The sequence below is a fragment of the Sorex fumeus genome, unplaced genomic scaffold (assembly GCF_029834395.1).
Source record: "Sorex fumeus unplaced genomic scaffold, SorFum_2.1 ptg000054l, whole genome shotgun sequence".
NCBI classification, from domain to species: domain Eukaryota; kingdom Metazoa; phylum Chordata; class Mammalia; order Eulipotyphla; family Soricidae; genus Sorex; species Sorex fumeus.
The window spans coordinates 35,298,932-35,326,918 of NW_026606111.1; the positions used below are offsets into that span (position 1 = coordinate 35,298,932).

Consider the following 27,987-nt stretch of genomic DNA (forward strand, 5'->3'; position numbering starts at 1 on the left):
TAAAAGTATGAGACACTAAAACCTTTGTAGCCAATTATACGAATCTTTATTTAGATAATGAATGATTATCAAAAAATGAAGGAAAAGTAGAGTTGGAGTACGAGTTACCTAAAGGCAGGGATTGAGGTCTTAGGATCATTCATGGTTATGAAGGTGTGTTAACTTTTTACATAAAAATCATGAAAGTTAAAACAACTGTAATCATTTTAACAAGCCATCAACGAAATAAACTCTCTTTAAGAAAATAAAAAGAAATATAATACCCACAATGCAAATATTTTATTCAATCAATTACTGAACAATCAGGTATTAAGAGCATAATACTGACATTTTAGAAATTAAATTATAAGGTGATTCATCAGAGTTTAGAAAATAAAATCTATAACCACTGGAATGCTAATTCTTCAAGGAATCTTCTCAGATGTAAAGACTTGAGAAGCTTGTCTTCTGGCCTTGAAAAGAAATTTAAAAAATCTCATTAATTGCAAGCAAGAAATCAGTATCAACTATAATTCTAATAAAATTACAGACATTTTTCAAGATAATGAAAATTCTGAAAAAAATTCAAACTTCAAATTTAAGACATTAGAAACAAACATTTTAAACCTGACCCATACTATATTGTAAAGTTCTTCTTAAACAAAAGGAAGTTTTTAAAAATAGCTTTCTATTAAATAATAAGCAAAAAAAGCAAAATGATGGCTCAAAATTAGAGAGAAGTGGTAAAGAGAAGAGTATGAACCTAGAAGAAAACCATCTTCCTCATTATTGCCTTAAATAATCATTTAAAGATTTAAGCTTTTAATGCTGTTTACAACTTGAGCTATTCCAATCAAGTTTATTGTATCAGACTAATTTAGCACTGTAGCACTGTCCTCCATTGTTCATCGATTTGCTCGAGCAGGTCCAGTAACGTCTCCATATTTTAATAAACAGTAATTTAAAATAACAATATAAATCAAGTCTCATGACAATTTGATTTCATCCTATACATTATCATTTCACATCATTCATGACAACAGCATTATAAAATTGAATATACTTATGAAAACAAGTATTTGAACGTCTGTGAAACTTGTTACTGTGTTTGGTATATCGAATATGTCACGAGTAGCTTGTCAGGCTTTGCCATGCGAGCGAGATACTCTTGGTAGCTTGCCGGGCTCTCTGAAAGAGGGGTGGAATTGAACCTGGCTCGGTCAGGCTGGCTGTGTGCAAGGCAAACGCCCTACCGCTGTGCTATTGCTCCAGCACATTAGACTAATTTAAACAAACTGATTAACAAAATGAAGAACATTACTCTTATATTGTATAACAATAATCAATCAGAATGTAAAAATAACAGGTCATTGAATACTATTTGGTGGAATTAGGATTTTTTTCTAAAATAAATCCCTTCATCTAAGCACCATATATAGAACAGCATAAATTATAAACACACAAAATATATTTATAGTAGAGCTATCTCAGGTAATTATAAGACAGTGGCCAAACTAGAAACATTTTTTTCTTTGAGAACTGATCTCTCCTCCTTGAAAAGATTTAACCCTATTCAAACTCTCAAGTTGAATATATATTTGTGAGCAAATGTCCCTGGACTTTTAAATTATTAAAAAGTACTTTAATTTAGCTATAGTTAATAAGATGCCTAAAATGCAATTTGGGTACTATTTTCTTTAGGAGCCACTCCTGGTGGTGCTTTAATACTCAGCAGTATTGGGGATTGAACCCACTGGTCTGATAGACTAGGCATGTGCTCTACCACTTGAGCGCTCTACCTTTTAGTATCACAAATTTGACACTGAAGTCTTTGCAAAAAATACCCTGTCATAATAAAGCTGAAAAAACTCTTAAATAAATATTGCCTTTTTATTCCAATAAACAATTTTTGTCTATTCTCTCACAACCTTAGTATTTTAAGTGTCCTTTAGTCCCTTGTCTCCTATGGGGAAACAAATCAATGTGAAATTCTCTAACAGGTTCATTATTTCTTTTTTTTTTCTTTTTCTTGTGTCACACCTCACAATGCTCACGTCTTATTGCTGTGCTCAGGAATAACTTTTGGTGGGGCTGGGGGACCATAAGTGGTGTCAAGAATTGAACCTGAGTTAGCAACCTTCCCAACTGAATTATCTTTCCAATCCCCAAAGCTTTTTTAATATCTTGCAATTTCTACACTTACTCTGCTACTCCACAGTTTCAGTGTATACCAAGTAGAGACATCTAGGGCTTTTTTTTTTTTCTACAATACACACTAAGTCATCACTTTATTCAAAAATAAAGGCGCAACTATACTAAATTATGGAACTGTGCAAATCCGACAAACCTTCTAGCATAAAACAGATTTTTAAGAATCATGAGTCATATTTTAATAAGCAGTAATTTAAAATAACAATATAAATCAAGTCTCATGACAATTTGATTTCATCCTATACATTATCATTTCACATCATTCATGACAACAGCATTATAAAATTGAATATACTTATGAAAACAAGTATTTGAAAGTAATCAGGAACCATCTGTAAAATTTAATAATATCCATTACAGAAATTAAAAGATATTGGAGCAAAATGTCCTTGACAACTTAGTGAACAAAACAGGAGATACAAATGATAACACCAGTTTTAACAAACACTTCAACATTCCTTAGTTTATAATGTCTGCAATTTATGTAACAAATATTTAGCTACTTACAACTTTTTCCTCTGGAGAAAGAATACCCTCTACTGCCACTATCTGGTATTGCTTATGTTTTAAATTTCCTACAAATTTCCGAAGTTGCTTGATACTGCTAGCCTCCATATCTGGCTTTAGTAGTTTCTGCATTTCTCGAGAAGGACACCCAGGATCAAATATTAATAAACACAATGTTCGGTTTTTCCTCTCTTCAATTCCAACAACAGTTCGACTATGACCTATGAAAAAATAAAGTACCAGATGAATATGTATGTGTCTGTTACTTATGTAGAACTATTCCTATAAATGTCATTTCTACTTTTCCTCTGTATATAGTATGTGTGAATAAGTATATTTAGAGTAATTTTGTTTAGTCAATCCTTCTGACACTTAAGTATTTGAGTTCTCTCAAACCTAAAACACAAGTCCTACATTATAATCTTCAGTTTTCTTTTGTACAATTTTACTTATCTTAAAGTCTTCACTACACTGCCAGGCTTTTCTATACTGCCAGATTTTTTACTACTCCTTTCCTATTAACTTGTCATTCTTATTCAAATGAAATTTACTTAGCATGGAACAAAAGCTCTCATGGTTCTAACAAAAAGTAACCTAAAGGTTGTAACATTTATAGTTTATGTACTGAAACAATGAAATCAATAATATTTATTTTTTTATGCCTGGAATTATACATTATTCATTCAACAAAAAGTTATCAACTTTCCAGATTCCAAACTATTATAGGCAACTAGGAATACCGAGGAAAACAAAGAGAGATAGGATAACAAGGTAAGATGTTAAAATAGATGGTCACAGGATGACCTCTCCATAGTGAAGTATGGGTAAAGATGTGAAAAAGATATTGAATGAACAACAAAGGAAGAGTGAACCTAACACCCTGAACATGCCAAGGATGTCATCCTTCATTTAGGAATGCATTGGAAAGACCTAAACAGAGTTCTGAAAATCAAGACATGGTCACATTAGTGTCTTTTTTCCCACTCTCACTCAGAATTACCTTTCTGAACGCAAAATCTAATTCGTCTTATTAAGTTTTACTTATTATTATCTGTGAGTTATACCAACCTTGATGCTGAAGATAGATAGGAGGTTTGAATGTACACACTACTTTTGGAGTTCCTTCTCTCTCTGAAGAATAATAGTTCAATATCCATTCAAATAAACGAGGGTGTGTACCCAAAGGTCCCGTTGATTTGTGAAAATCAACGATACGGCATCTATATAAAATTGACAAAATAGATAAGAAAATCTTCTAAAGAATATTTTCATCCATGCAATTATTCTATATAATGCAAAAAAATTTCTTAGTTTAGAGTTAATTTTAGTTCATCATTATTTTCCAGTAAGGAAAGAAAATTATAAATGAGAACCTCACTTGGCTTATATTTTGTACTTAAAAAATTATTTGGGGTCATACCCAATGGTGCTTAAGGCTTACTCCTGACTGCGCACAGAGAATACTCCTGCTGGTGCTCAGGGGACCATATGAGGTGCCAGGGATTGTACCTACATCAGCTCTATGTAAGGAAAATGCCCTGCCTGATGTAGCTATCAAAATATACAAAAAACATGAATATAAGAAGTTACCCCCAGTGTCTACCACATTATTATTTGTAATAGAAAAAATAAGGAAGCAACCAAAATGCCAGTTGATTGATATTGAATAAAGATGTGACTAACAGATATATAGTAAAAAGACAAAACAATAGGTAGATAATCTGGTGGATATTGATATTTGAATTAAGGTTATCTGATAGGAGATGCAGAAAAAATAGGGAGGTATAAAAAATCCGATAGAAACCTAGGTAGTAAAACAAAAGGAAAGATAAAAATGAAACATTACCAAGAAATGCATAAGTTCAAAGAAGTTCAGTGACCAACTAGAAAGAGTTCCAGGAAAAAAAATAAAGAAATGGAAATTTCTAAAATATACTTCACTTTGAGCTCTTTCTACATGTCAGTCAGAATCCTAAAAACTTTATTACCTAACTTGACTATCTATGAAGCATTTACTGTTTGAATACTCTACAAATTAAATCATGTACTAGTAAGTTAGTAAGTTGGTATCAATTGCAGGCAGTCTAACCGAAAAGTAAACACTTTTATTTATTTATTTATTATTTATTTTTTGCTTTTTGGTTCACACCCGGCGATGCACAGTGATTTTTCCTGGCTCATGCACTCAGGAACTACTCCTGGCGGTGCTCAGGGGACCATATGGGATGCTGGGAATCGAATCTGGGTGGGCCACGTGCAAGGCAAACGCCCTACCCACTGTGCAATCACTCCTGCCCCTCGAAAGTAAGCACTCTTATCCACAATTATGAGATCTGATACCTTACAATTTCAGATCTAAAGGAAAAAGAAAGAAAATTTCCAACTCGACGGATGAATCCAAGTCTACACATTAAAATTTCATTACTATCACGTTGAAGAGAATATATGCAACCATATAAAGCATAGATATAAGAATTTAATTTAAATATGGAGAAACAAGGCTGTCCAAGCTATCATTAATGTAATTATGAACCTGGCACACTTTCATAGGAAGTTAATAGTACTTACACACAAAAATAATATTAAAAAAATGAACAAGAGATCAAAGCCAAGGAAAATGGAGGTTCTAATTCAGAAAATTTGCAAGAAAATACTACACAATTATAGCTGTGAAGGGGGATAAAGGTGAATTTTTCAGACTAATGATCTCAGGCAGATGGCTTTAAGAGGGGATGAGATCAGGAATAAGATTATACGATAAGTGGAACATTTAGGGCAAAACTAATATTGATGCAGCAAAACAATAAAAGAAAAGGCTGTTAAAGGAAGTTTTTAAAAGAGTATCCCGGGACTGGAGCTATAGTACAGCAGGTAGGGCGTTTGCCCTGCACACGGCCAACCTGGGTTTGATTCCCAGCATCCGATATGGTCCTCAGAGCACCGTCAGGAGTAATTTCAGAGTGAGAAGTAACCTCTGTGCATCACTAGGTGTGATCCCAAAAAGAAAAAAAGTATTCCAGGAATGAAAGTAAAAATAAGTGTCAAAACGGTAAACTACCTTATAATAAAAACTGAGATCAAATCATAATTAGGAGAACAGAGGGTGAATGTTGGGAGATATAAGGGGAATGCAATTGTAATATCTAAGGAAAACCATGAAAGTACATTATTTTAAAGCAGTGAAAGGACAGCTGTCTTTGAGAAACATGACTTAGATAGAACATGACAGGCAATGAGTTGCTTGTTTTCATGAGAAGACTTTCAGGGCCATATAATTTTATAAAATATCTTTGATAAAATAAAATTAAGGGCTGAGGATATAGCTCAAAGGAGTGGAGTACATTGCTTGCATGCAAATGCCAGAGTTTCATCCCTAACACTGTCAGTCCTTGAGTATTGCTAGGGGTAGCATCATGAGCACAAGTGTCCAAGCACTGGATTGAACAACCAGGTTGAGTATTGCCAGGGTGGATCTAGGTATTGTGAGCACAACTTACCCAAATAAAAATAATTAAGACCAAAAAGAAAACAATCACCTCCTAGATGTGACAATAACATTAACTTTGGTTTTTAGGGTACATACTTTACCCTTAGGGAGGTCAGTAGTGTATATACTTCACATGCTCCAATCCAGGCTTTTGTTCCCTGTAACTTGTTATTAAGTTGACAAGCACCCTGAGGATCAAAACCTTCCTTCCAAGCATCTTCAATCATAGACTGAATTTTTGGAATACAAGGAACTGACATACCTAAAATTATACAAGTAAACATATTTCAAGATAATTACTAAATTATTGAATGTATCATTTAGCTATAATACCCCACATCACAGGAAAACATACACATTTTTAAGAGTTATTCCCAGCATCTCCTGTATGATTTTTTCTTTTTCCCAACAGAATTAAGATATTTTTTGGTGGTGGGGGTTGGGGGTGGGGTAATCACATGCAGCAGTGCTCAGGGATTACTCCTGACTCTGTGCTCACTCTTGGTGGGTGAAGGACTATATGGGCTGTAAGGAATTATACCAAGGTTACTGTGTACAAAGTAAGTGCTTTACCCACTGTACTATCTCTCCAGTCCCCATATTTTTAATGTAAAGATCCATTAAAGTACTTCTTTGTTAAAATTATTAGTTGGAACTGCTATTTATTAATTCATTCTATATTATATGCACAGTATGAGAGAACAGATTCAGAGTACTATATTTTACGTACCTTTCAAGCAGTCAGCATAAGCGTCATTTTGTAGTAATGATGAAAGTAGCATTTGGAAGTTTCTGTAACCACAACCCCAGCCTTTGTCACCAAATGATGAATGAAAATGATCCACTACTGCAGAAAGCCACACACGCCTCACATCTGTGGCAGCATTCTGATAATACCGATAAAGAGCTTCAATAATTCCTAAAGAAAGAAAAGAGAAGAGATTTAGAAGATTTAGAGGGCTGTTCTTAAGGCTCCCACGTAATTCTAACAGCAATCTCTCCCTCAATTTCTACAAAAAAATCCTAATTCTATCTTCTTTACATTCTTTCTGCTACAATTTTAGTTCATGACCTGCTTGTAACTATTTTGTATAGTTTTCCAACACTAGCATATTAGTTATAACATCAAATTGAGATTTTATCTCTCATTTCTACATCTGCAGGGTGTAGCACATGCTGATTTAATGTTCTTTTCTCCATTTTATTTTACATACTGCTGAAAAAACACTCCCTCTAAAGCTCAGTTCCAATCAATTTGCTCCCTATAAAGACTTTAACAGCTACCTATTACCCATGGAATATTAATGCATATTATATGAAGCCACAGTCAGCTGGCCTCTGACTTACTCTATTTCAAATCATTCTTCTACAATCTTGGCAGTGACTTAACTGACTACATTACACATGATATTGTCCATAGAGTTCTCATTCAGTTCCAGTATTTACTTATCTCTTTTTACAGCTAACTGCTGAGAGTATAAAGATAAATGTGTCAATATCTCTTGAAATTTCACAGACCCATAATATCTTGTTTATTTGTACAAGTTCTACAACATAAATGAGGTATTCAGATAGGGTATAACAAACTCTTTCCTTATCCCAGTGTATTTTTTCCTTACATTTTGAAACCTCACAGATTCCCCAATGAACAGATGCTACCCATACAGATACTAAGATCTTTTTCTGAACACTCAGAATTTTGTGTGTGTATATGCGTATGCATGCGCATACCAGGAACTACTCATATTCTGCCATATTCTAATATATTTATATTAGAATATATATTTATTTATATATTTATATATTAGAGCAAGAAAAGTATGTCTGAGGAATTCACAGAAATTTAAAGTGGGTTTAGTATCATAGACTGATGAAGATTGATTGGGATAAACTTTGACGAGAACCTCCTCCCCTAACCCCTGGGCAAGAAAAAGAAAGAAGAAGGTAATGCACAACCTAGTGCACTCTGATATACTCATTAACCGTGGCACCTCAGAGTATGGGTAGTACTGTCCTAGAAATCATATCAAAACAATTCTTTTTTGGGAGGGAGAGAGGGGTAAGGGGCACACTCAGTGGTGCTAAGCTTACTGCTGGCAGTGCTTAGGGGACCACATGAGGTACCTGGGACTGAACCGAGTTAGGCATGTGCAAAAGAAACACTCTGCCTACTGTCTCTCCGGCCCCACAAAAACCATTTTAACATAAAGTTTTCTTTCAATAAAATAATTTCTATTCTATGGCACCTATATTTCATTAAATGAATTCCCAAAATAAGCATCTGTTGTTAAATTACAGTCCACTGTTAAAATTATGAGAACCTCTAAATGATAAAATTATGAGAACCTCTAAATGATAAAAAAATTATGAGAACCTCTAAATGATAAAAAAATTCTTTGCCCGGGGGCTGGAGCAATAGCACAGTGGGTAGGGTGTTTGCCTTGCACGCGGCAGACCCAGGTTCGATTCCCAGCATCCCATATGGTCCCCTGGGCACTTCCAGGAGAGATTTCTGAGTGCATGAACTAGGAGTAACTCCTGTGCATCGCTGGGTGTGACCCAAAAAAGCAAAAAAAAAAAAAAAATTCTTTGCTCTTGAATCAAATATTTTTATAAGCTGCTATATTTCAAAACAGCTTATCAAAAGTATTTTATAGAGAAACATGCTTTAATTACATTATTTATAATCATATACATATAACTCTACAGTAACTTTAAAATAAGTATATAATAGAGGATGATCTAAAAATTTCAAATATTTTTCTCTGTATGCTCCAATCAGTGATATGACATATCTGCTGGGATATCCTATCTCACAAAGAAATTTTTACATGAAGACCCCTGAAGAAATATAAAGACAGCCTTTAGAAACAGATGTGATATGTAATGTTAGAAATAAATGCCATATAGATTTGCAAAGTGGTACAAAGTTAAAAAAGCAGTAAGTACTTACTATATGAGCTGATTAGCAACAAAGGAAAAAAATCTGATCTCCCTCCCTTCTCTTAATATACACAAGACACACAGGGACAAATGAATTCTATGTGGTTTAAATTCACAGTATGAAAAGCAAACTAAAATATTTAAAGAAAATAAAGAAACAAACTTGTGATTACAAAGATGGGTGAGGAGTTAAACAAGATACTTAATAATAAAAGGAGAGGCAGAGAAATTTGATTACAATTAAATTTGAAATTGATACATATGCATAATTTCATACAAATTACAAACTCTTCCTTTGGGGGGCTCGGGTAACCCACTCAGTTCTATTCAGGGTTCACTATGGTTTTGGGTTTCAAATATAAAATAAGGGGCTAGAGATAGTACAGCAGGTTAAGTACTCGTCTTGCACACAGCTTACCTGGGTTTGGTCCCTGGAATAACATATGGTTCCCCAAACCTGACCACCACTAGGCATGGCCCCCAATTAAAAACAATGAAAATACAGGGCCAGGGATGTAGTTCAGCAGGAGAGCACTTGCCTTGCATGAGTGAGGTTTTGCATTTGATCTCCAACATCATAAATAAGTAAACAAATATTGAGAGGGCCAGAAAGATAATAGAGGGGTTAAGGCCTTGAATGCTGCACACACCACCAGGTGTGGTGTAAACCACCTGCCAAAATTAACTTCACTTGTTCCTTTTAATTTTTCTAACATGGCTACTGGAAATAAAAATTAATATGTGGCGCATATCAAAACTATTATTAAGGTTCTTTTAGAAATATCAAATATATCAATACAATATAAAAATGAATAACTTTTTTGTTTTTGGGTCATATCTGATAGAGCTCAAGAGGACATGTGATGCTGGGGATTGATCACACACTGTACTATCTTTCCACCCCAAAAGTGAATTATCTCTCCACCCCAAAAGTGAATTATTTGAAAAAGAATTTCAAAGTTTCAAACAACACATCTAAAGTAATTCTGAACAACCTCATCTAAAAGAAACTGTGAATTTTTTTTTTTTTTTTAGTGAAACACCATGAGGTACAGTTGTAGATTTACAATTTTTTTGTGCTTGGGTTTCGATTATACAATGATCAAATACCCATCCCTCCACCAGTGCCCATTTTCCACCACCATGGATAATATCCCTCCCACTTCCATCACCCCCATCCCACCCTGCCTCTGTGGCAGGGCAATCCCTTTTGAAGAAACTGTGAATTTAAGTTTACCTAAAAGTCAAATAATTATTAGTGGTTACTTCATTATCTAACATACTACTAAAAATAAAGTTCTGATACTCACCAGAAGTTTTTGTTTTTCCATCATCAATACCAACAGCCAATGATTCCATCATATCAGCTTTTCTTCTATGAAATTCAGACGGATGCATTCTTCCCCTGTTTACTTCTAGCTCCATATTTCGTAGTTGCTGTTGTTTATATCCTCCTGAATTATCTAAGCCATACTGCCTCTATTTAACATAAAAACAAATAACAAATAACTTCATTTTTAAGTCCTTTAAACATAGCAAGTATGAAAAATTACCATATTTCTAAGAAAAAGTATTTGGAAAAAGTATTCTGGTTTAGAGACTTTTTATAGAAGAGTTTTACGGAAAAAAATATATTTTGATTCTTAAAAATAGTTTTTCCCTAAAAATACCAACACTGGTAAGAAACTAGCTCTCTATGATCTAAACAACTAACTTGGAAAGTTACAGCACAATGTCCTTTATATTTTGGATATTTTTGTATTGCTAACACTCAAAATTTCATAAGACAAAGAAACTCGAACTTATTTTACCCCTCTGAATCTTGGTGAAAAACTAATTTGCAAATAAGTGAAATACCAATGAGAAAATCAGCCAAGTTAGATACTCCAAAGTGTATTGCAAGGAATAATGCCCATGTGTGAAGTATCTAAAGAGAAAAAAAGTGAAAGGAAAAATAAATCTGGGAAAATTATTATGTATACAAAAATACTTTTTTTTTTTTTGCCTGTCCCCACCGCTTTTTTGAGGAGGGGGTTTTCCCAAGACATGCTTTGGGGACTCAGGAGGATGTGCCAACAAAGTAGGACAATCCAATGCTTGAACTGTCAATGCAATGCTGTTCTCAGAGACACTGGGTACCACCATGGTCACCTCAATTGTGCTGTGTGTGGATCACCAGGTGCTCAAGGGGTCATGAAGTGTTGAGGATTGAACTTGGGGCTTCGTGCATTCCTGAGCTATCTCCCCAACCTCTTATTTGCTTTCAAACGTATAGAATCACAAAAAAAGTATTTATATATTATCCTATTAACACACAGAAAAATTTTAAAACATTTATAAGCACGTTCAGCATACTATAGTCCATAGCAAATCAGAATTGAAAATAACACCAAATCATCTATAAAAATATTTAAATGCTGGGTTAGAGAGATAGTTAAATGGGCTGAGCTTACAGGAAGCTAAAGTTCAGTCTCTGGCACTGCAATGTCCCCTGAGAACACTATAGCACTGTAGCACTATCGTCTTGTTGTTCATCGATTTGCTCGAGCAGGCCCAATAACATCTCCATTGTGAGACTTGTTGTTACTGTGTTTGACATATTGAATACATCACAGGTGGCTTGACAGGCTTTGCTGTGCCGGCGAGATACTCTCAGTAGCTTGCTGGGCTCTCCAAGAGGGGTGGAGGAATTGAACCCGGCTTGGCCGGGCTGGCTGCACGCAAGGCAAATGCCCTACCGCTGTGCTATATAAGTAAAATAATAATATATAAATCACTGTCACTGTCACTGTCCTCCCGTTGTTTATCGATTTACTCGAGTGGGCCCAGTAATATCTCCATTGTGACAATTGTTACTGTGGTTGGCATATCGAATATGTCACAGGTAGCTTTCCAGGCTTTGCCATGCGGGCGCAACACTCTCAATAGCTTGCCAGGCTCTCCGAGAGGGGCGGAGGAATTGAACTTGGGTCTGCCATATTGGCCGCTTGCGAGGCAAATGCCCTACCCACTGTGCTATCGCTCCAGCCCATAATTACAAATAATATAATATTAATAACAGTATAATTTATTATTATTAGGGCCAGAGCAATAGTACAGCAGGTTTGGACACTATAGTGATTCTTAAACTAAAACAAAATTTAATGCATTAAAATAAAATAGGGGCTAGACAGATGGTATAGGGGATAAAGCACTTGCTTTGCATATAATCAAGGTTCAAACTTCATCATTACATATGGTCCCCAAACCACGCCAAAGAATGATCTCTGAGCAGAAATGAGTTCAAGAGACAAGCCTTGAACATATATGGGTGTGACCCAACCCATCCAGCCCCCTCCCAAAAAGAATGTAAGTATAGTTCAATAAATACCCATACACACAGAAATCTAAAGAATCATCAAAAAGCCTTTTCCATTAAAAATATATATTTTTGGAGATCACAGGGCTGTTTCTCCTGGAAGAGACCATAACACGAGGTCCCAATAGCCATGCCAACGGACTCTGCACTAGGCTGCTTCACTTGGGGTGCTCCAGAGGGGGGTAGGTGAGAGCCCTCCCCGCACCATGAGACCCAGCCTCAGCAGTCGACCTCCAAAACCCAACTTCTGCCACCCTCAAGGCAGGTCCCCAGATGCTCAAGCTGAGCCTCACTCATGAGTAAAGTCCCACAGAACCCAGATAAATGTGGAAATTCGTGACCTTGGACTCTGGGCTCAACAGGACCCGGGAGAAGAGATCCTCTGCCGTTTCCCCCAGTCTCCAGCAACCAACACACATAAGCCACCTCCTCCTGGCACCAGATAATCTCGCCATAGGCCACCACCCAGATCACACGGCTGCTTCTCCCAAAAGGGAGCAAAACATCACTTGAATCACATAACCATCCCATTTATCTTTAGTTTGCTCGAGCGGGTGCCAGGGCGACAGTCTCCATTCATTCCTGTCCCGTGCTAGGGTAACCCAATGACAACTGCTCGCTCCAGGAACATGAAGAGCCTCAAACTGTTTGTTCAGGGTTTTGAAAAAGAAGTCTAACCATCTCATGGGTGGGTGGACACGCATCCTTTTGACATCCCAGTGGAATCCAATCGGTAACAGCTCTAGTCCAGCGGTTGTCTCTAAATCGCATTCCATGTCCAGCGCATCTGATTTTTGACGCATTGGCAAATGAGACAGCGTCCCTGATTCTCGATCGTTGACGGAGGTCAGAACACCGGATTCCTTCTCTCACTTGAGTGAAGCATGATACTCCAAGCATAACTCTTTCGATTCCTCTTTGGAACACCCCAATAGCATACTCATCCTGTTATCCTAGGGCCCTGATCTCTGAGGCGTATGTTAGTGTAGGAAGAACAGCGGAGTTGAAAAGATGTGCCCGGAGCCGGAGGTTCTTTGTCCTCTTAACAACTTCTTCATTGCTCTTGAAGGCATCCCACGCTGCCCTTTTTTTCCTGTGCAGTTCTGGTGGCACCAAGTGGATCTTCATGTTGAGTTCTTGACCCAGGTAAACATAGCTGCTGTATTCGGAAATGTTCGTTCCCTTGAGAGCAAATGAAACATCAGGGACTAGTTCATTTTTCATGAACATTGTCTTGGTGAGATTCAGTGTAGTCCAACCTTTGCACTCTCACGGTCGAAATCGGCCAGAATTTGTGCCACTAAGTTGTTTGGTGTTATTAGAACGTTGCCATCAGCAAAGTGGAAGTGGTGTAGTTGCTGACCATCTATCTGCACTCCCATTTCATTCCATTCCAGTCATCGCAGGATGTTCTTGGGGGTGGCCCTGAAGAGTTTTGGTGAAATCATATCACCCTGCCGAACCCCTCTCTTGACGTCAATGATCACTTACTTGTAGAATGATGAGATCCTGGTGATGAATCCCTAATACAGCTCATGGAGGATTCTGATGTACTGAGTTTGAATGCCCTGTATGGCTTTGAAGACTGCGTCAGTCTCAACAGAATCAAAGGCCTTCTTTAAATTGATGAACGTTAGACAGAATGACATCTTGAACTCTCAAGAAACTTCAATGAGCTTGGTCACAGTGTGGATATGGTCAATCGTGCTGAATCCTTTAAGGAATCCCGCTTGCTCGCATGTTTATCCTTCAGCTAGTGTTCCGCCTACTCTATTCAGGATGACTCGAGTTAACAATTTGTAGATGACAGACAACAGGTAGATCAGGCAATAATTGCCAATGTCGTGGATGTCTCCCTTCTTATATAACAGAACAGTCCTGCTGGTTTTTCATGGGATGGAACCTTGCATTCAGACAGGTAGCGTGAGAAGAACCAAGCCAGTGTATTGATGAGTACTGGCAGCAGATTCTTCAGGTGTTCAGGTGTGACCTTGTCTGGACTGGGTGCTGTACGCTTTGATGAAATGGCATGTTGAATTTCGGAAGGGAGAACGATGGGAATGACATATCTATCCTGCGGAATTTGGTATGTGGGCAGGTGGGCGTGGCTATCATAGAGATCTGAATAGAAGTAGTGGATAATCTTCTCCATTGCCCTTCTGGAAGATGTGATATATCCATCAGGACGTCAGAGGGCAATGATCTTGGTCTTGTAGTTGGCGAAGGACTGGCAAGCATTGTGAATACTTTTCCCAGCTTCTGCCACATTGGCCAACATTGCTGCTCTTCTCTCTTTGAGGTCCTCCTTTATCTCTTCTCTGCAGTTTTGCGAGCTCAGATGTTAGGTTGTGATTGCCTGAGGCTCGCACCAAACCACAATAGCAAATGAGCTCAAGAGTTTCCGAAGATATGTGTTTGTTTGTGGCTTTCCCACTCTCGGCATTCCTCGTGCAGTCATGGAGGTGCTGAACCAGTCGATTGTATTCCTCATTGATGCTGTCAAGTACAGCATCTTCCCATGTTGCTGCCTGGGAATAATGTCAAAGAGCTCCCAATTGGCAGTCATTCTGGGAGTTCTTAAACTTTGCAGCCCTTTCTCCCCACTCCGTGAACTAGAATTTTGTACGAAGGAGACAGTGGTCCAATCCCTTTCAAATTTTGGGACAACAGCAACATCAGTCAGGCAAAACCGTCCATTTAATATGATGTGGTCAATTTCTTTGTGGAACTGTCCACCGGGAGACTCCCATGTCAAACGTTTAGATTTGGCCTTCTGGAACTGTGAGTTATCATGGATGGTCTTGGTCTCTCACTCTGTTCATTCCATTCTAGGTCATGGGTCCTGATGTGGAGCTCTTCGGGCAACCTTCTTGGTCCTATCTTGGCATTAAAATCACTAACAATGATCTTGTAAAGGGCTGGAGCAATAGCACAGCAGGTAGGGTGTTTGCCTTGCGCCTGTCCGACCCAGGATTGATTCCTCTGCCCCTCTTGGAGAGTCCGGCAAGCTACTGAGAGTATCTCACCCACACAGCAAAGCCTGGCAAGCTACTTGTGACATATTCGAGATGCCAAAAACAGTAACAAGTCTCACAATTTGTTGTAAGACATTACTGGTGCCCACTTGAGCAAACTGATGAACAACAGGAGGACAGTGCTACAGTGCTACAGATCTTGTAGAAGGTCTGGTCTTCTTTGTAGAACTTCTTCAGCTCCATGTAGAACTTCTCAATTTCATCAAAGTTGGATGTTGGTGCGTAGACGATGAAGAGAGAAATGGCTGGCAGTGAGCCACATATTCAAGTGTTAGCATCCAAATCGGTTTGCTAGGCATTTGAATGAATCAATGCACATGGCCAAGTTCGTGTTGACAAGGACACCGACAACACGGACACCTCTATTGCTGCGTGTTCTGAGGAACAGTTCTTCTCCAGTGTTGAATATGGCATGATGTGATCGATGCCTTCTCGTCTTGGTCACACCAATGATGTTGTAATTGATCTTCTGCATTTACACCATCAGTCCTCGATGGATGCGTCTGTTGCCAGTGTATGTGCGTTGAAAGTACAGACAGTCATTTTAGTCCTTCTTCATTTTGGCAGCCTGGTTCAGCCCTGAGATTTTATATGCCTCTCCTTGCTCATCCTTCTTAATGCTGCCGTATTGGGGGCTCTTTCAGGGTCAGGGGAATGAGGCCCATTGTTTTACAAAATAAGAGGCCGCCCTTAACTATGTCACCGGATTCTGCACCAGGTTGTTTCACTGGGGACTCCCCAGAAGGGAGCAGGTGAGAGCCTTCCCTGCCCCAAGGGACCCAGCTCTGGCAGCCAAAAACTGCCATAACCCAACCACGGCCACGTTCAACGCCACTCCCCACACGTTCGGGCCAAGCCTCATATATGAATAAACATATTCCTGGACCACATCATAAGATACTCCCTACCCAATTACCACACCATATTTGATGGGGTTCAGACAGTAGGCAACAAATCATAAAGGGAAAAAAGAATATATATGTGTGTGTGTATATATATATGCATATATACATATTTTCAGATATATATACCAAAGCTCACATCATCCAAACTTTAACAACATGTTAGTGATATCCTATAGAATGTCTTAATGGCTCCTGCCAAAACAGAACAATCTTCACACTGTCTCCTATATAACAATTTTTCGTAAGCATGTTCAGCAGTTCTTCGTAACTGACAATACAAAATATATTCTTTCAGTTTTGTTTTGGGACAGGGATTGGGGTTTGAGATGGAAACATCCCGAATGTGGTGGTGGGAAGGGGTAATGGTGGTGAGATTGGTGTTTGAATATTAAATGTAATCAAATGTTATGAACTAACTTATAAAATAAAAAAATTAAAATTAAAAAAATACGTATTTTTTTTATAAATGCTTAAACCTCAGTCACTAAAGAATTTATGATCCAGACAGGAAAAGTTAATTCTATCTCTCTTCATATTAATATCCTAAAATTTTGGGGCTATTTTCTAATTTTCTCCATAAACTTTACATAAGTTTTAATCCAAGCTTTGTTGTGCAATATCATCTGAATTTGAGCAAATTAAATTAACAGGTGTTAGCATCGGTTTTCCTTTCCGCCTTGCCACAGGGAGCTTAGGTTTATTGGGTTACTCCCATCACAGTGCTCCCATTCCTCTATGTTTATTTGTAACTTCTTTCTTTGTGTTCTGTTGACTCATAAATATTGTTTTTCTCTTCTCCTTAAGTCCTTTGCATATTTAATTCAGAGCAAACTCCTTTTTTTATGGGCACAAGAAGACAGTTAATGCTATGCTCTTGTAACATGGGAGTTAAATGACTCCAGATATTATCTCTGCGGCATATGTTCTCTGAATCTAAGTCTCAGTTACCCTTACTTCCTAGAATTCCCAAAGCAGGGTCCAGACAAGGGCCTGGATGGACCCAGGGTAAGCTGTGAGCTATGTGCTACCGTGGCATCAAAATGGGCCTGGCTAAAGTGCCATAATGCTTAACTATAAGTTAAGAGCATGGTCATGGACAAATGCTGTCATAATCCAAAAATCAATAACTAGATTCAGACCTTACAAGGGTTAGGAATGATTAATGCAGACTGAGCACTGTCGTCTGAGTCTGTGGCGAGATTGTCCCAAGGAGTAGCCCGACAAGCTGCAATGTATCTCTTACTGTGTCCATACAAAATAACTAATATTAAGTAGAATTAAGATGTTAAGATGCTTATTAAGTTATTGGACTAAAAGAGAGAGAAACACCCCTAAGTGGTACTTTGCCCTTGAGCAGAAAAGGGCTTTTGATATGTTGATTTTCCTGCCAGATATATGGGGTATGGTGACTACCCCCAATTCAGAGAGTCAGAGAGAGATGAGAGAGACACGGTAGCAAGATGGAGAGAGGAGAGACTAGCAAGGGGGACAGAGAGAGAATGCAGGGGAAGAATGCAGGAGCAGGCATGTGGATACTAGAGACGTGGCTTCGAGAGGGAGTGCGGAGAGATGAGGGGAGAGAGAGGAGGAGAAGGGAATAAGGGGCAGTGTGAGACTAGAATGGGGAACTGAGTGATGATGTAGGCAGGCAGATAGGGAAGGCCCCTTCCCAAGGCAATGGCGGTAAATCTTTTGGGAAGCAATAGCCCTGACCTCATGGAGAACAAACTGGCACCAGTCCACCAGTCTGTGACAGACCCTGTGGAGGCTGGATGCCTACAGGAATGACAGCAGAAGAAATAGAGACCAATTAAGGACCAGAAAGATGCCCCAGAAACTCCAAAGCTGTTCCTTGACACCTGGATCAATCCCCTCCTATAGAAGCTCCTACAGAAAAAAAAATCAAGAAAGGAATTTCAAAGAAGATCATCAACAGTCCCAACCTCCGTAGTAACCTCCCTAGCAATGGACTTTTACCTAGGTAGAAGCCCCACATGGGTACTGGTTGGAAAAACCCTATAAAGGCCACCTTGAACAAAGGAAGTGCATGCATATGCTGTTTGAGCCATGTGCTGCCTGCGGCCATGTAGTGCCTGAGCAAATGTGTCACCCGCATTTCCCATCTTGAAATGTGTACTTTCATGTTTTCATGTCTAATGCTGGGATGTGATAGCACAGCAAGTAGGGCATTTGCCTTGCACGTGGCCGACCCAGATTTGATTCTTCCATCCCTCTTGAGTGCCTGGTAAGATACCGAAAGTATCTCGCCTGCATGGCAGAGCCTGGCAAGCTCCCCTTGGCATATTTGATATGCCAAAAACAGTAACAAGTTTCACAATGGAGATGTTATTGGTGCCCACTCAAGCAAATTGATGAACTTTATCTCTAATAAGAGTCAATAAAGAATTTTTTATTGGGGTTGTGTCAATTTTTGAGATATATAGAAATGCTTATTTTACAAAACCACAGTGAACCCTTCTGAATAATGGCTATTCGTATTCATATTAAAAATACATGTAAAAACATATATACATTATTTTACATATTAACAGGAGCAAAAATAATGGATTGCTGAAGTAGCTTTACCTAATTGAAATTATATTTTTACTATCTTACCTGCAGCTTCTGAAATTCTTCCATTTCTTGTCGTGATTCTTCAGATCTCCTTTTTCTGTCTTCTTCTTCTTGAAGTTGGTGAGCCAACTGCAGATCACTTGAACATGGGACTCTATTCATGCCTATTTGGAGTATATGTTGCCATTCTGTCATTTATTCATAACTGATATTAGAGCAACACTGACCACAAATTTAGCTAAACTTAGAACTCCTGCAAGGTCTATAATCTACTTTTCTATCACTAACATTCTCAGAGCAGTTAAGCTCTGGAAAGCATTTCTCAATAATTAACCTAATTCAATTTTCAACAACCACATCAAGTAGAGATAATGAACTACTAAGGAATCAGACCCTGGAGAAATTAAGTAACACCATTTTCTTTATTAACACAACTAAAGTAAATTGGTTTTAAGAGAAATACTAGCATGTGGAGGGGAGAAAATAATACACCCTAAACTATATACTTGCAAAGCACAGGTGTTATATAATCTGGCTCTAAATATTACAATTGCAGTATCTAACCCTCTTTCCTCTCTACTCAGTGTCATGTAAACACATTAGTGACTTCTACCCAGCAGCTTCCCATCCCTATTTAATGATTTTATTCGTTCTTTCCTTTCAGACCTTTCAGTCTTCTACAAGCCACATTTGGTCTCCACTTATAATGTTGGAGATATGCAATTCACAACTGCTTTTTAGTATATTTCTGAGGCTTTATACAGTGATATATCATGTTTTCCTTCTCCATTACCCATCATAGTCTTTCAAAATTATTTATGCAACCAAAGTCTATACCATAATCAGAAAAGTGATAAGACACTGAACTTGAAAGGGTTATTTTCCCACAATATTTAAAGAGAACCTCCCAGAGCAGAAGACTAACTATTCCATCTATCAGCAATTCTCATCTTGAGATCAAGCTAAGTGAGCAGGAATGCTGTCCACGTTGCCCATGACTTAAGCCAGGATCACTGATACAAGACACTAAAGAACCTGCATCAATATAAAGAGAATGGAAATATAGTAGAAAAAAAAATGGGATAGCTTTTCCTTAATAGCTTAGTATTTTATTTGAGTAGAATTGTGAAACTTAAAAAAGGATAATTTCAAGACATTACATTTCTTTAATAACAGAAATTTTAAAATAGGTGCGTCCTTAGCAATGCTCAGGCTCTTAGGGGCTACTCCAGTGGTGCTTGAAGACCATCAGGACAACACTCAACAGTGCTCAACAGGAGGGACCATTTGAATGATCCCTCTAGCCCCTCACTGCACTGCTGAAAACAGGTAAGCGAGAAAAGGAAAACTTTTATTATAGTCACTTGTAAAACTTGTAATTATAGAGTTGGGGTAAGCAGGAAGAAATGCCTTTGAGATATTTTAAAATTATACATTCCTGTTATTTTAAAAAATCTTGTGGAAGTCTCCTCATTCAAAAACAATTTCTGATAGTGAGATATTATATTATTATTTCTAGCTGTTGAAGAAATGGCCTTAATTTGTAAATAAAAAAGTTCTAAACATTGGTGCTCTGAGATATGATCTGTGTTCTTCCATTTCTGAATCAGTTGCTGGTTTCCTGAATTAAAATTCATCTTTTTTGTGAAACATCATCTATAAAAGGTTAAAGCTAGATTAGAATGTTTTAAAGGGACATATTTTAAGTCAGTTCTTTTTTTCCCCTAAAGTTACATCCAAAAAATCTGATGTATCCTACAAAACTGAAACAATTTTATTTATAATTTATAAACATACCTTGACCAAAGTTGCTTTCTTCCAAATGCAAATCCACATGTTCCTGTAGAATGTGGTAATTTGTACAGAGGAGTCCACACATCGGGCAGTCATACAGTGGCTGGTCACAGTCTGTTTTTGAGAGATAGTTCAAATTGATTTTACTATTCACTCTTTTATATTTTTATCCCAATTATCTACCAACTTTACTAATTTTTTTTAAAAAAACCTCTTCAGAGTTTGATTTAGTGACCTTTTACTTCTAGTGTCAAGATCAAAGACTGACTGTAAGCAGAAACCTTACTTAGAACTTAATAAAACATTATATTAATAGAAGCATTCAAATCTACAGACAAATCAAGAAAAGTTTAAAGAAAAATCTAAACAGTATGCAGAGGCCTGTCTAGACATGGACTTGTAAAGGATTAATATCTCAGTACCCTTCAAATCAGTGATAAGGCAAAGAACACACTCAATCCTGAGGCTTAGAACTGGAATCTATCTGAGATTGCCTGTTTGGGAGACGGGAGACTAAATGGCTATACTCAATAGAACTTCAGGATTCTGAGATCAAAATCTAGTTGATATTGGGCATGCAAGTACCCAGCTGTGCATATGTAGAGTAAAAGAACCGAGAAAATTGTACACATTAAGAACTGGTTTGGAAATGAAGACTGTAATAGCCACACAAAGCAATCAGGACACTGCTTCACAGAGATCATGAGAGAAAATTCCTTAACAACTGAGCACTACAAATTAAGTCACAAAACACACTGAAAGGGTCCAATGCCCTGGGAAAAGGCTGCAAATCTTTTAATGGAGGAAATTCCATATGAGGAAATGAAAACCATTAGGGGAACAAGAAAAAGTTTGCACTCTAGCCAGGTCTTTATATAAGGGAGGAAGTAAACAGTGAATCCTCAGAGAAAGGCCATCACCATAGAGAAGCTGGATGGTAATAAACTGACTGCTGGAGGATAATGGCTCCTAACAACAGTTGATACAAGACTGCTGGCCTGTACATCTCTGTGTTGTGTTTCAAAATGAAGGACTTAACCCCTTCACCTAAGGACACACGAGGCAGCTACCAGAAGCCAGCTGAAAGAGTTCATTTACTGTTGTGAAATAGGGAAAGCATTTCCATGCATAGAAATATGACTGAAATAGGCTGTGAGCCTTCACCTCTTGATAAAAAAATGGCAGTTAGGATAGAGAAGGTAACCATTTGACAATAACAGTTGGAAATGATCACTCTGGACAAGAAGTGAGTGTTGAAAGTAGGTAAAGGGATATACATGATAACCTTTCAGTATCTGTATTGCAAACCACAATGCCCAAATAGGGGGGGAAGGAAGTGAGAGAGGGACAGAGAGGAAAACAGAGAGACAGAAAGAGAAAAATGCTTGCCATAGAGGCAGGGGAAAAATGGATCACTGGTGGCGAGAAATGTATACAAGGAAAAGGGACAGGACGGACAGGACATGATATGACTGAAATCTAACGATGAACAACTTTGTATCTGTGTATCTCACGGTGATTCAATTATAAAATTAATTATAAAATTGAAAATTAAAAAAAAATTCCTGGCCCAAGGCCCATTCTTGTGTAACCAAACACGAGCCCAACCACTGCATTTATGAATTTTTCTCAAAGAAGAGAAATTGAAACAAAATGTTCAATTAAAACCACAAAAGGCAGAAACAGAGGACAGTAACAGGAACAACAAATAAAAAGTTACACATATGGTAGCTAATTAATCCAAATGCAACAACCATCATTTTAAACTTCAACAGTCAAAATACACCAATGAAAAGACATTCAGAAAGAATTAAAAACACAAGAGCTGCCTACAAGCTTTCTATCAGAAATCTGCTTTAAATATAAATATCCCTGTATCACTGTCCTCCCGTTGTTCATCGATTTGCTCAAGGGGCCCAGTAATGTATCCATTAGAGACTTTGTTGTTACTGTGTTTGGCATATCGAATACATCATGGGTAGTTTGCCAGGCTCTGCTGTGCGGGCGAGATACTCTAAATAGCTTGCTGGGCTCTCCGAGAGGGGCAGAGGAATCGAACTCGGGTTGGCCATGCTGGCTGCATGTAAGGCAAACGCCCTACCGCTGTGCTTTCACTCCAGCCCTAAATATAAATATACATGGATTAAAAGTAAAAGTATGTTGGGGGTAAGAGATAGTTACAGTAGTATGAGACTCTACCAGTTAGACCCCTGGTACCACAGAATCCACCAAGAATCACTGGGTGCTCCCTGGTGTGATCCAGGAAGACCCTAGCACCCACATAGGTGGGCCAGGTATCCCTGGCACAGAGTCAAGCAGCACTGTATGCCTAAGGCTTTGCATTGAAACACAAGGTACTGGCCTCACAGGTGGGGTTCCTCTTCCTTCCCTGACACCTATGGAGAACTGCTCAGGAGATACTCCCCACCTCAAAAAAAGGGGGAAAAAATGTCTAAGTATAAAGGAAGTATGCATATGCAAATGTCCAACATGATATATTATTAAGTTAAAATGAAATGAGCACTGTAGCACTGTCCTCCCATTCATCGATTTGCTCAAGCGGCCCAGTAACGTCTCCATTGTGAGACTTCTTGTTACTATGTTTGGCATACTGAATATGTCACAGGTAGCTTGCCAGACTTTGCTGTGCACGAGAGACACTCTCGGTAACTTTCCAGGCTCTCCAAGAGTGGCAGAGGAATCGAACTCAGGTTGGCCGCATGCAAAGCAAACACCCTACCCACTGTACAATCACTCCAGCCCAACACTGATAGTATCAAATGTTATTAAAGATACTGTTAATGATGTGAAACAAAAACTCTGATTCACTACAGGCAGGAATGCAAAATGGTACAGCTACTTTGGAGTAATCTAATATTTTACAAAATTAAAAATACTATTATCATAGGATAAAGTTATCACTTGCCTTGCAATTTATACAGAAAAACTGGAAGATTCTCTCCACAGGAAAACTGGTATATGAATATTTAAAGCACTGCTTGTTATTAACTACCAAAATCTGGAGTTATGGTTTTTGTAGTTACTAACCAAGAAGACTCTCAGTTACTAACCGGTATGTTCAAAGGAATATTACCTAGTGCTATAAGAAATAAACTACCGAGCCACAAAAAATACATGAAGGAATTTTAAATACATCTTATTATTTATCTTACAAAGAAAAATAGACCAGGATGAAAAAGCTATGTCCTGTATCATTTCTACATGACATTTTTGGAAAGGCAAAAGTATGGAGATGGTTAAAGCATCAGTGGTTTCCAGGACTTAGACGGAGGGATAGCTAGTAACATCACAATGGGTACTAAGAGCAGTGAAATTTTTCTGACTGATACTACAATGGTGGATACAAGTAATTACATATATCAAAATCTATAAAATTACAACACCAGTAGAGAACACTAAAATAAGTCAAAGACTGAGTAATGATGTATCTGAAGAACTTAACTGATTGTTAATAAACATAATTGTGGCATATATGACTTCACAGTGGAGGAGATTTGTTGGTTACTAAGACACAAGCAAACTTGGGTACTCCGTACTTTTCCGGTTGTAAACTTGAAACCGGGCTAAAAACCAAAGTTTATTACATGAACCTAGGCCATTTATACCTTTTGTGATAAGTAACTGTAGCAAAGAACAATTACAAAATTGCAAAGTACAAAACTTGTATGAGACAAGGTAAGACATGTGAACTTGAGTTTGGGGATAAGTTTTTAGAAGAAATACCAAAAGCACAATTGGGGTTGGAAAGACAGTCGAGGGGTTAGGGCATTTGCCTTGCATGTTACCAACCCTTTGTTCAATCCCTGGTTCCACATACGATTTCCCACCAGGAGAGATCACAGCACATAGTCACAAACAAGCCCTGAGCAGTGCTGGGTGTCCCCCCCACAAAAAATCAAAATAAACAAAAAGCACAAATTCACAGTATGAAATAAAGTAAGTTAATATTAAAATTAAATCTATCTATCTGCTGTGTGAGATACACTAGAGAATGAAAAGCCAAGCTACAGAATAGAAAGATTTAAAAAGTACGTAGGTGGAAAAGAGTGTATCTAAAATATGCTAATAACTCTTAACACTCAAAAAATAAGACATCCAATTCTTAGTTGATATATTTCAACAAAAAAACATCAACATATATGAATGAATCAAGCTGAAAGAAAAAAAAATTCAACTATAAAGGAATTCAACAATTTTCTTTCAAAAATGATAGAACTGTTAAGCAGAAAGCCATCAAGAATACAGATCTGAGCACCACCGGAGAACAAGATCTAACTCACAAATATAGAATACTAGATCTTAAAACCAGAATCCTATACCTAGAATTTATTTCATGGAACATGTAACAGGACATATAATTCACATACTGTATTTTGGGCCATAAAACAAAGCTCAACAAGATTCAAAGAACTGAAATCACACAGTGTATTTTGTTTTTGTTAATAATGGAATCAAACTAGAACTCAGAAAAGGAGAATGCAATTGGGCTGGTGAGTAAAAGAATAAACTCCTGAATCTATATTAAGCTAATTTCTCTTCACAAAGATGCTAAAATTACTTTGAATACAGGAGAAATATTATCTTAACATTGAAATTCTTTTCCACTATGACAATTTCATATTTGAATAATGAAGGTAAACAATAATTTAGACATAATGAGTCACAAACCAGTTTATATGCCACTACATATTAAAAACGAAGACTGCTTGATTTATAAAATGAGAACTTTACCTTCTAAGGGAGTATCTAAGAGATCTGCATGATTTGTTTTCATATGAGTTTCCATATCTTTACTGCAATCTTCTATTTTTCCACAGAACGGACATTCGGGAGGACTATACATTGTTCCATAAACTGATTCTTTTATTTGGGATAGGTCACACTGTTTTTCCTTACTTTTTGAAAATTTCCTAGATTCAGTTATGTTTTCAGAATAAATGGCTGTATGCTTTGAAGTACCATCCTTAGGCAAGATTTGAGCTGAAAGTTTTGCATGATTAGATGCACAAGCTGAATGACTACTTGAATTAACTTCTGTTCTGCGATGCAGGGTGCCATCCTTGTTATCTGATGTTCCATACTGTACTGTACTGATCGCCTCATAGTTTCTTTCTAGTTCATTTTGTTCAAAATGAGCAGTTTCAATATGAAAACACATTTCTTCATAATTTACACCTGATAATTTGCAAAATGGACATGTAACTTCATTTTCCATGTGAGCAATTAGGAGGTGTGCTTTTATGTCCGGTTCTGAGGTTACTGTTTCACCACAAATATCACAAGAAAACATGGCACATCAAGTAGCTAGAAAAGAAAACACAACGGTATTACTGGAAAGTAAGAGTTGAAGAACAATGGAATACATTCTGTAATATTACTTGGGACATAGCATTTGTTATTTCACACTGAATTACTTGGATGAACAAGACTTCAATTTACTTAACTTTTTCTCAAACCTAGAAGCATATGTATAAGTCATAATACATCCCTAATGAAAACAATAATTGAAATAGTCAAAAACTATTTCAAGGGCTGTAGGAATAGTTCAGTGGGTTCAATACCTGACACTATATATGATCCCCAGTCCATAAGGAGTGATCCCTGAGTGCAGAGCCAACAGGCAGAGTTCATGCATTGTATAGAGGTTTGAGCCACGCAGCACCCTGCAAAATACCCCTCATTTCTGAGAACCAAAATGAGAACGGCTCCACCACTGCCAGGAGTGGCCAAAACCAAAATAAAACAAAATAATTTATAAACTGCCCAGATTACATAAATCAATAAAGATGAAAAAGTGATCCAATCAACTAAATACAGACCTAAAAAGAATTATTATTCTAATTATTGCTTTGGTTTGGGGGCCACACCTGGCTGTTCTCAGGGCTGATTGCTGCCTCTGCTCCAGGATCACTCAGGGTGATTCCTCACAACCAGATGTACCTGGGATGGAACAGGTCAGCCACATACTAGGCAAGTGTCTTACCCCCTATACAATCTTGCTGACCCAAAATCCAGATTGTAACAACGTAAAGAAACACATCTTAATGAAAGTACTTCACACTTAAAGGGCTTTATATATTCTACTTGGTGGAAAACCAAATATAAGCTGGGGGAAAACCAGCTCAGATCTGTCATCACAGAGAGAGAATGGTAGAAGCAGAACTGATAACCAGTCAGGTTATGGAATCTGAACTCTCAACCTAAAGAATTAAAGCAAAGTTAACACCTGAGAACCCTTGACTGTCAGTTTAAACAGCTCTTGACTAAAACAGAATCCAGAAAGCCCGATTATAAAATCCAGTATTATACACCTAAATAAGGCGTTTCACCTCTTTTGAGTTTATGTCCTTAAAGTGAATTATAAGCCTCATTTGTGCTTTATGCACTAATAATATACAGACCACCGCCCCAAAACAGGCGATTTTGCTAATAAAATAATCCTTAATAAAGCAATCACTGCCACAACCATCTCACACAAACCATGATTCAACGGACTATATAAAAACAGGAAAAGAAAAAAAAAGCCACTATGCCATCAATGAGATATATTTAGCTTCACAAAGTCTCCTTACACAGTTCTATTTCTCCTTCCATCTTTACAGAAAATTTTTATAAGAATTTTCATAAGAAAATTTTCTCAGCATCCCCTCACCTCCTCCCAACACACACACAGAGAGAGAGAGAGAGAGAGAGAGAGAGAGAGAGAGAGTCAATGCAATTTTTTCTTTCTTTTTAACCCTGGTGGGACACCCGGAAGGATGCGATTGCATTTCCAAGCACGTTGATAAGACAATGGGGTGGAAGATTTGACACCCACGACAAATGCAGGGATGGGGGTGGGGGTGGTGAGGAAAGCAAAAAAAGCCTGGATACAAGAAGAACCGCTCAAACTTCCGAGCCCACGATCCGAGCCAGGCTACAAAACCCGTCCAGACACCAACTCGAGGAAAGTTTTCCGCCTGGGGCCGGGGGTTGGGCCGTCAGTTCCTACCGACTAGGTGATTCAGCCACCACCACTCTAGGTTTGATGTCCTCTTCGGTCTCGCCGACGCTGTGGTCTAGCAAGCCGGCAGAGAAATGTTTGCGTGGGATCCAACACCTTTCCTGGCCCGAAAGACTTCTATCCAACTGTCAGGGCATAAAGGAAACAGCAGTTTTCAGTTTCACATTCTA

At 37.9% G+C, this 27,987-nt stretch overlaps 1 protein-coding gene across 1 annotated transcript; it reads right to left on the reverse strand.

Annotated features, from left to right (window-relative positions):
- Nucleotides 1-35: 35 nt before the first annotated feature.
- On the reverse strand, nucleotides 36-27,964 carry ZUP1 (zinc finger containing ubiquitin peptidase 1). The gene is made up of 10 exons (XM_056125155.1): nucleotides 27,806-27,964; nucleotides 25,546-26,118; nucleotides 20,797-20,907; nucleotides 19,042-19,163; nucleotides 10,438-10,606; nucleotides 6,915-7,103; nucleotides 6,281-6,446; nucleotides 3,766-3,917; nucleotides 2,698-2,918; nucleotides 36-452 (listed from the first exon to the last, which is right to left on the reverse strand). Exons 2-10 carry the CDS (start codon nucleotides 26,102-26,104, stop codon nucleotides 405-407), a joined length of 1,737 nt encoding a protein of 578 aa, XP_055981130.1. The 5' UTR covers nucleotides 26,105-26,118; nucleotides 27,806-27,964; the 3' UTR covers nucleotides 36-404.
- Nucleotides 27,965-27,987: the final 23 nt, after the last annotated feature.